At 50.8% G+C, this 10113-nt stretch overlaps 1 protein-coding gene across 1 annotated transcript; it reads right to left on the bottom strand.

Moving 5' to 3' along the window:
* Positions 1-4639: 4639 nt before the first annotated feature.
* On the bottom strand, positions 4640-9678 carry OTOP2 (otopetrin 2). Its single transcript, XM_008949556.1, has 6 exons — positions 9282-9678; positions 8671-8807; positions 8029-8087; positions 7242-7375; positions 5901-6790; positions 4640-4810 (listed from the first exon to the last, which is right to left on the bottom strand). Exons 1-6 carry the CDS (start codon positions 9676-9678, stop codon positions 4640-4642), a joined length of 1788 nt encoding a protein of 595 aa, XP_008947804.1.
* Positions 9679-10113: the final 435 nt, after the last annotated feature.

Raw genomic sequence — 10113 nt, 5'->3', positions numbered from 1 at the left:
GGGGGCCTCCCTGCCGCCCTGGAGCCTCCCTGCCGCCCGGGGGGAGCCCTGCCGCCGGAGCCACCAGCTCAGGGCGCTTTGAGCTGCTGCAGGCGTTGAGTTGCCGCAGAGATGATGCAGGGGCTGGAGCGTCTCTGCTCTGAGGGTAGGCTGAGAGGAGGTAGGCTCCATGTTCAGCATGGAGAGAAGACTCCAGGAGGACCTTGTAAACGCCTACCTGCAGGAAGTCTGCAGAGGGACTCTTCACCAGAGTGTGCAGTGACAGGACAAGGGGAAATGGTTTTAAACTGAGGGAGAGCAGGTTTAGACCGGATCTTAGGAAGAAGTTCTTCAGTCTGAGGGTGGTCAGACGCTGGACTAGATTGCCCAGTGAGGCCATGGATGCCCCTCCCTGGAGATGTTCAAGGCCAGGCTGGATGAGGCCTTGAGCAACCTGTTCTAGTTGAGAGGTGTCCCTGCGGGGACACATGGCGGGGAGGTTGGATGAGATGATCTCTAGGGTCCCTTCCAGCCTAAGCCATTCTATGATTCTGGAAAAGGACCACTGTGTTGGTCCCTGGGAAGCACCTCCTCTGCCACCACCTTATGCCCTGGCTCCCAGCACACCCCGGAGCTGATCCTACTCACAGGCTGCACGTGGCCTTGTGCTGCAAAACCATTCCTCGTCTCCAGCTTCGTGACCTTCTCAATGCATCCACTTTCCAGCTGCTGCATTGAGAGATAATAATTAACTTGGATTCCTCCCCTGTCCCTGACACACCTTGGAGCAAGTCACCCAGATAAAAGGCTGTTTTGTTTTTTTTCTCTAATAAAACAAAACTCGCCTTCAGATAACAGATGATTAAGAGGCAGAGGAGGAGATGCGAAACCCTGGCAGCGATGGGATGATGACTCAGTTCTGGCCTTGGCTATGTCCTTCTCAGCTTTTTTCTGAGCAGTGATTTCTGATGACCTGCTCTTGGTATCTTCTCCTCCTTGCTGCACTCCCTTGCTGGCTCTGGCACCACGTGCTTCCAGCCACAGTCTGAGTGAGGACCTTATTGGCACTCATGCAATGGCTCGAGTCCTGGAGCTGGATCTGCAGGGCTGGTGCTCCCTGAGCTTGACCAGAGCTGGGCTCTTAACTCTGGCATCCCATGAGAAGTTATTTTTATTGATGAGGTTCAGTGCTCCCACCAAACCCCTGCAGCACAGCAGTCTGAGATCCCTGGGAAGCCAAGGTGGCTGCTATACCAAAGAGACTTTCATGCCAAAGTCTGGAAGCTCTTGCAAGACTGGAAAGCCTCAGGACAGCCCTTTGCTTTCCTGTAGCTCTTCGTTTGCAGTGGCTACCATAGAAACAGTCACCCCAAGGCTCATTGTTCCCCGTCCTGTTCCCTGTCCCCTAACAGGATCTGATCTCTGCTCCATAGTTGATGCTCTGGCAGGGGCAGCCAGCAGGATGAGGATGCTGCCAGTGGTCTCAGGACCCAGCCTCATTCTCTGCTCTGACACAGGTTTCTGTTCACCCAGCTCCTGTGCCTCAGTTTCTCTCCTTCCAGGAGAGGAAGTTGGAGCTAACAGCAGTGGGTTTTCTGCAGGGATCTGTCACGTGGACGTGGAACTGTGGGAGGTCAAAGGACCAAGTGGAACCCCTTCAACATTACCCAGGTAATTTGGGGTGTTCTCCCCTTCCATAAAACTCTCCATCCTGGGGAGATGTCCCCCTCTTTAACAGGGCTGTGAGGACATGTGTCCCGGGTCTGGGGTGGAGGGGGCAGTGATGGAGCAGCCAGCATCAATCGGCTGCATCTCCTGGCAGCACAGAATCCTGGGGAAGGGCAGGGATCCACCTGACCAGGATGTGGCAGTGCCTGCTGCAGGGGTGCACCCAGGCTTGGGTGACACGGCTGGGACACTGGCTGCACCCAGGAGCTGCCCAGGGATGTTTGGCTGAATCTCCATCAGCCTTGGAGATCATCCCTTTGCACATTAACCAACCACAAGCTGCTACCTTCTAGTAGATAGTCCTCGAGCACACAGTGGGACCATGTTAATGGTGGAGTTTTCTTACGGTTTGGGTTTTTTGGTTGTTTTTTGCTTTTTGGACTTGTTGGTGCTCACTTTCTGTCCCCTTTCTTGGGTTCACTGATGGCAGTTACCCCACCTGCTGCTCCTCCCAAGGTGCTTGGATGTGGCTGGAGGGCAGAAGAAGAATGCAGCCCTGGTTTGGAACCCCCTGCACTTGCAGCCTGGAGCTGCCTCAGGTTAGCGAGGGGTCCTTGAGGTGCTTGTGGTGTTCCCAGCGTGTTTTGATTTATCCTGATATGATTGGTTGTGGTTGGATGTTGTGGTTCCTGCTAACCCACTGCCCTGGAGCAGTTGATTTGGGATTACTGCCTTTATCAGTGCTGCTTGGGCTGTCATGGGGTTCTCCATACATCCATCCTGAGTTTATTTAGCCCCAGGAGTGCCCGTACAGTTACTGCCTAGAACAAAAGAGCCGTTTAAACTCTGCCCTGCCTGGTTCAGTGTGCCCAACCCTGGGAACCTGCAACCAGGCAACAGCAAAAGCAAGTAGGAGAAAAACCCAGTGTGCCCCCCAGGAACAGAGTAGGTGATTAAAAGTGTTTCCTGCCCCTGTCAAAGCTCAGCAGCTTGGGCCAAAACCACGTGCAGGGGTGTATGTAAGACTGGATGACATCTGTGCACCGTTTGTGTCTCTTTTCTGACTTAGTCTGTGGCTCCTGCAGTTGAAATTAATAAGGCTTTTGTTTTATGAGAGGTAAAGTTTCTAGGGAGAGATTGTATCTTTACCAGATCAAAGTTAAAAATAGAGTCAGGCCTTTGCATGGTCAGTGGGGCTGGGAGGAGCTCCCTGGCTGCTCCCAGGCCCATGCAGGGAAGGACTGACCCACACCAGAGATGCTGAATTGGGGCAGTCCTCTGGGGCAGGGGAAATTGGGGTTGAACCCATCTTCTACCTGCTTGGGAGAAAGGCTGCAGGTGGGCAGGCTGCTGGCAGGGCATCCAGGGGCACTGGCCCCTTCTAGGAGTGGAGAAGAGAGGTGGTTTGAAACACGTGGGTCTGGGCCATCGAGTGGAAAATCGTTTCACTCCATTTCAAGTTTTGTGATTTCCATTTCTTTATTTTAATTTTCTTCGGCGGGTGCACACACGTCCGTAGGAAAAGGCTTGATTATTTCTGCCACCTCTGCAGTGTTCTTTATTGGAATGAAAAACCCTGATGGAACAATAAACTCCTTTATTGGCACAGCAAACCCTGACGTCTCATGGCACGGACAACGCTCTGCTGTGCCATTTTGGCCTGCACCCTCCCAAGCTGGCCCAACAGGCTTTCTGAGTCTCTGCTTGGACTGGGTACAGCAGAGGGGCCCATTTCTACCTCCTGCAGCCCATGAGCCCTGCTCTGAAAGTCCCCCCAGTCATACAGTGGTTCGTGGAGAGCTGCAGGCACCCAGCAACGTGTGCCAGGTCCCTGCTGGTACAGGTGGTGGGTCTGCCCGCCCAGCAACATGTGCCGGGTCCCTGCTGGTACAGGTGGTGGGTCTGCCTGGGTGCTGGGGCTGTGCTCACAGCCTCACAGCACACACAGGCTCGAGGGTGCAGCACAAGCATCCCTTCAGGGCATGGACATCAAATTGGCCATGGTGTTTAATTGATTTCTGTGTCCTAGGGCACAGAAGGTCCCTTCAGGAGCCGAGTGTTACCATGAAAATCAATAAATAACTTTGCGTACAAAAATGTTCATATATTAAAAAAATCATTATCTGTTTAAAAAAAAAAAGAAAAAGAAAAAAGAAAAACAAATCTCTTTTATTATTCTCCAGACTGCATTGCCCATGTGATCTTTCTGATTCTTGAGCCCTGATTCAGGAAAACTGGGGAAATAAGTGTGCTTAGAGGAATCCCGTCTCAGGGCCAGCCCAGGACCGCACGCACAGCTCTCCTGTAGAAACCACCCACCCCTGGGAAGGGGAGGCTGCAGTGGGGCCTCCCTGGAGAGGAAGGAGAACAGCAGGGGCTGACACAGACAAGGGTCACAAGGGCCAATACGAACGGGCAATACAGAGAGGAAAGATTAAAGTGTTTCCCAAAGCCTTTGGTGGTCACTGGTTTGTGTTTCACATCTCTGCAGGGGAGTGATTTCCGACTGGCCATAGCAGAAGCTGAAGTGGTTTCCCTTTCTCTGCCTTCCGTGCCCACGTTAGCCCCTCGTACCCAGCAGGTCCCGGCGCGGGGGCAGGCTCTGACCCTCCAAGGGTGCTGAGCACCCGCTGGAGGGTACATCAGTGGCATGGAGTGAACAGGCTTTTAAGAAGGAAGGTGAGTCTCTGCATGAACCAAGGGTAACTGCCATGATCCTACTCTGGACACCTTCCTTTTTTCATCTTTTTTTTCTTCTAAGCATTAAGAACTTCAGACACACACATGCACATCCACACTCTAGTAGCAAAAATAAAATCTGGACTATGTTTGGATGGTCTTCACTGATGGTTCATAAATGCCCCAGCACTGGGATGGAACATGATTCAGGAAGTGCTTGGGACCCCATGAGACATCTAAAAAATCTCCCAGCCCTGGGGTAGGAAGAAGGTGGATTGGTTGAGGAGGATCTCATCTTCCTTGTGAGAGTTCTTTAGGACATGATGTAGACCTCCAGCAAACTTGCCACCGCATGCATTCGGTAGAAGATCCCAAAGGGCAGGCAAATGTCCACGATGGCTGGCCACATGGAGTCCCCATAGAAGTTCAGTTCTGTGTCGTTGTCAAACTGGGGCCGGGCACCGAATGCTGGCATGATCCAGAGCTGCTTGAGGAAATGAGAGAATAACATTGCTGTGAGAAAGGTGTGTGGTACAGCAAGCACCTGCAATCACAGCCACTGAGAAAAGAGCAACCTTCTGAGCACGGGACTGGTGCCAGGAGCCTGCGTTTATGTTAAGATCCAGCATGACCTAGTGTTGTACCCTTCACCCAGTTCAGAGTTCATTCATGCTCAGAGACAGTCTTGAACCAAGCACTGAAGCGCTCACCAGGGGAAGAACTGGAGCACGCTGAGCATGAACCTGGCCTGTTCACACTCTTTGGATGGAGCGAGCATGGGCAGGGCTGAGCTGGCAGCAGCTTGGTCTCCCTAGGTTCAGTTGTGTATGTTCTGCTCAGAAGCCCAGCCAGGACCTGTATCTGCTTGCATGGGGGTTGTCAGCTCATTCTCTGTGAGCTTCTGTGTAAAATCAGTTTGAGGATGTGACATGACTGGCAAGGTGGTGATCTGGAGGTTCCCTAGAGACATAGTGTGTGCTTGGCTTCTTTGGAGGTACAGCTGTAATCCTGTGTTTCTTCTGCAGGGAACTGTGGTCTCCAAGCTGCTTACTGGAGACCCCAGCTGAAGTTTTCAGTGACCAGCTTCTCCTCACAGCAATTGGGATCAAAGTTTGGGCCATGGGATTTGAGGAGAGACATGCTGCCATCTCTTAAGAAAACCTAGACTTCACCCCAGGTATTTGTCACTTTACATCCTTTCCTTGGGGGTGTAAGGAAAGGGTTTAATGTATCTTAATGCTTTTAATAAGCTCTTCCACATACCCACTAATCCAAATAAAAATAGTGGAACTGATTCTTCTCTTGTACCAACTGATTTTATGGTCAGAAATCCTGGTGATAAGTGACAACTCTATCAGCATACCCTAAAATCTCAACTCCAGGGCCATGGCTCTTGCTTTTGAGTGACAAGGGAATCCCAGCTCTCTGCACATACAAACACAAGTGTGCTTGCTGTGTAGTGGAGGCAGAGAAAGGACTCATTCTGCATGGGCTGCACCCTTCCCTTAGCAGGCACTTCTCCCCTGTGCTTGCTTCCCCCACCCTGGCAAACCCTTCCCGCTGCATGTACTCACTATGATATTGCTCAGCAGGAGGAACATGGAGATCTCCCTTAAGAACTTCCTCCTCCAGTTCATCTTCTTGGGGGCGGTGAGGGACCGCAGGAGGTCAGAAGGACGGGTGGCTTCGGTGCCAGAGGCGGTGCTGGGGGCCAAGGTGCTGCCGCTGTCGGGCACGCGGAGGGACACCGCATTGATGTTGACAAAGGTGAGGCCATAGAGATCCTTCTGGTGAGAACTGTGCTTGTGGTCTTCCTTGGGGGGTTGCCGATGAAGGCCTTCAATAATGAAGATGTTCTGGAAGGTGTGCTGAGCAATCATTAGGAGGGCGTAGGTGAGGTTGAGCGCACTGACAGCGTCCCTTGGCGTGCTGGCCACAATGGCCACAATGGAGTAGTATGAAATTGCATATTGTCCCAAGGCTGCACCCATCAGCAGGGCCACGTCCAGGGTCCTGGTTGGGTTCTTGTGCCGATCCATGTCTCTCTTGTCAAACCGGTAGATGACAGAGCCACCGATGCAGACAAGAGACATCAGGCTCAGACAAACAATGTTGAAGATGTAGTACATGGTGAGCGCTTGGCTCTTCTTGCTGGGTTCAGTGCTGGAATTTACCTGCACCTCATAAAGAATAAGGACTCCCAAACCACTCACTAGAGTGATGAGGCCCAACATGATACCTACAAAAAAGGTCCTGCGGAAGAGCCTGAACTTCAGGCGGTGAATGTGGTGGGAGTGGTGGTCTATGAAACGTCCAACGTTCTTCCACATCACATACACCATGGCAGAGGCAAAAAGACTGTACTCAATGTTAAAGGGGTACAGCCAAAAGTAGCCGTTCTTGAAGATCTGGCAGATTTGGCTGTTGCAGTTGCATTCTTCGTCTGAGCTGCTTCTTATTCCCACTGAAACAAGATGAAAACACTTAGCAGTAGTGGTAATAAAACAAGGAGCCAGCACTTGCTGGCAGCCCTGAAGAACTGGATACTTAGGGTCAGTGAAAAGCAAGACCAAGGACAGAAGACTACAAGCCCATTTTGAAAACAGGGACACTTTAGCCTCAGCTTTCTAGTGCTCATGTTCCTTCTGAAGAAGTTAGGGGACAGTTAAATCTCTTCTTCCCTCCCTTCTTCATTCCTATTCCATTTCTAAGTGGCCTTCCACCTTTCTGACTCCACTGTGATACAGGTTAAGAAATGAACATTGAGACCCGGCTCTTAGCATACCAACTCTATTAGAGACCCTCAGCTCTAGACAGGCCTTCTGAAAAGGGATAAAACCTGACTGGCAGAACAGTTGCTACCTCATGGGCTCCCTACCGGGACCAGATGACTTCACAAATGGGCAGATGATTACCTCTCATGAGCCACCTGAAGATTTCCTCTGTCATATTTTTCTTCAACTTTGAATGTGCTTTGTGAACAGACTCATCTGTCACTGCTGACATCCACACTGCTAAGTTTGTAGTCAGTGTCAGCATCAAGCCACACCTGCAGAAGAAGGAGAAGGTTCATTAGATTGAAGCAATAGTTCTAGGCCATCTTGTTTCCATCCATGTCGTACATGTGCATGTCCTCAGAGGGACTGTGGGAACTGCATGAAGTGGTGCAGGGAATCTGGTGGTCAAGGCTAAAAATCCTGAGCAGCTCTGCTGCTCTCTCTGTCTTACTGTGTTTTGTCCATGCCCGTGAGTATTAGCAAGGACTGACTCCACTTGTTGATTTTGGAAGAGCTTCTCAACGGTGAGTAGATTAATAGGTCTGGATTGGTCTCCAGTAGATTTAGTCTTGCAGAAGTGGACAAGATATTGTTTTAGCCTGAGGCTTGCCCATTGCATCATTGTCTTTCTCAGGAAAGCAAAAGTCATGAATCACTTTAATGCTAATTATTTATTTATTACTAATATGCTTTGAATAATGCTTGTCTTCAATTGAATCCCAACCCTATTAGAGCCACAAGTCACAAACCTCATCTGCTTGAGCTGGCATCTAAGGCTAGCTGAGACTGAGCAGGTTTCATTTTGGCCAGCATTAAGGCAGATGGGGTTATCCCCGTGTTGCATCTTAGCTACGTGAGAGAGTGCAGCGGGTCTGCAGTGACCCAGGTCTTCTGAGGCACTGGGATTCAGAGCAGCAGTGCTCACCTGGTAACGTTCAGGTGTAAGTGGACACAGTCTTTGGCAGAGATCCATAGGAAGTATGTCTGACAGGGACAAGAAAAGAAGTTGTTATTTCTAACAAAGCAAGAAAGCAAATCACACAATTCTGAAGTAGGGATCTCCCTGCCCAACAGAGAGCAAGCTGGAGCCTCTTTTGCTTGGGACCATCTGGGCCCAGCCTACTAGCCCATAATTGTGGTTGTTTGCTGGATGCGGTCTGTTCTTTCTTTGCTGCTGTCCCATCACCTTCACTCTGCCTGTGGCCAACCCCTGTTCTCATCTAAATTGTCCCTATCTGACCTCTTCCCTCCTCACTATTGTCCCAGAGCAGGTGGTCCTCTGTGTAGGACTTCAAACTGCAAGGCAGTCCCTACCCTGACTGTCCTTCCTCCTCTGTTCCTCATGGGAAACGAGACCCAGCTGGTTGGAAACACTTAGAGTTTGTGACAAGCCAACCTGGCAGAAGCCAAAATGTCACAGGCTGGGAACAAGTTTAAATCACTGCTTAAAGCATTTGCTTTAAGCCATTTGCTGCAGAGGGAGTTGAACTATGTCCATGAGATCAGAGCTCCTTCCACTGGTGACTGTCTCTCTACCCCTCCCCAAGACAGAGAACAATAATCTCACCTGGACGATTACGAATATTGCTTGCACAATAGGGTAGATTATTTTGATTGCAGACAGGCAGCTGTAGAAGCTCGAGTAATATCCTATTTTGAACACGTCCATGACAAGGCTGAAAATGGCAAATAGGATCAGGCCTCCTGTTGAGGAACCAAAATATCTGTGGTTGGGCAGAGGTATGCACATGCAGGCTAACACAGATAGGTGAGAGCAGGAAGAGAACTATTGCCACGGAGAGGCTTTGCTTCTACCTGTTTTGTTTTTTTTTTTCCTTTCCCAGCACCCAAATTATTTTGGCACCAACAGAATCGTATGATAATTTTGGCTGGAAGGGATTTTCAATCAACCCTCCACTCTGGGGCTAACAGCTCTTGCAAGAGCCATGGCAAGGCTGGGAAGAAACCTGGTGTAAAGCACCAAGAGCCCTTAAGGGATAAAGGGAGACCTAGAAATGAAACCAGTGGAGGGATGAGGAGCTAACCTTCTGAAGCAGGGCATGGTGCCGTGCCCCAGCACAGGAGGAGGAGACTGTGCCCCAGCTGATTGCAGTTTCCCTTGTAATAACTGGTGTCCACCCCATCTCACCTCCAGCCCCAGCCCCTGAGAGCTCCTACCTCTCAGCCAGATGGGCCCAGCATGGGAGTCTTTGCAGAGGATGGCATCTGGGCTCCGGGCGGTGCCGACGAGGTAGAAGATGATCCACACGATGACTGTCAGCATCATGACGGTCCGCAGGAAGAAGACATCGTAATCATGTACAGCAATCTTCTCAAAAGCCCCGCTGCTCACCAGCGTGCAGGCCAGCAGGGCCAAGTGCACAGCCAGCAGGATGGAGAACATGCGGCCACCCTTTTTCCACACTTCCTTGGAGGCAGGAGTGGAGGGAGGCTGGTGGCTGAAAGAGGCTGTCTGGCTCGAAGCAAGGCTGGATTTGTCATCCTTGTGTCCAAAGCCCATGCTGGAGTCGGGGCGTCTGATCTCGCTGTCCTTCCGCACGGGCTCTTCAGTCATGGTTCAGCTGAGGCTTTAGCTGAGGGTTAACACTGTTGGGAGGAGAGCCCCATGAGCGGGAGACGTCACTACATGTTGAATAGTCCAGGGCTGGACCCAAGCAGGATGTGTGATGAGGAGAGGACGTATCGGAGGAATGGGGAAGGCTGAGATGAGGAGCGCAAAAAGAGAGATGAGCTCGTTTTCAGCCTTTCCCTTCCTGGTTCCCTGAGGGCTCTGTTCTTGCTTAAGACACTTTTGCTTGGGGAGATCTCAGGTCAGTTTAAACAAAGCTTGCCACACAACGTTTAGGTGTTTATTGATGCAAGACATTGGAAAAGCACCAGAAAAGCACTCGTGGGATCAAATATCCTGGGGCAAATGGCCAATATGATTTGATTTCTAAATGTCAACCATAAAACATTCTGAGACAATGTCATACTTCCTGGCTGAGGA

Source organism: Merops nubicus, unplaced genomic scaffold (genome assembly GCF_000691845.1).
Source record: "Merops nubicus isolate BGI_N331 unplaced genomic scaffold, ASM69184v1 scaffold20091, whole genome shotgun sequence".
Lineage (NCBI taxonomy): Eukaryota > Metazoa > Chordata > Aves > Coraciiformes > Meropidae > Merops > Merops nubicus.
The sequence above is the reverse complement of the archived record's forward strand: the minus strand, read 5'-3'. Positions and strand labels throughout refer to the sequence as shown.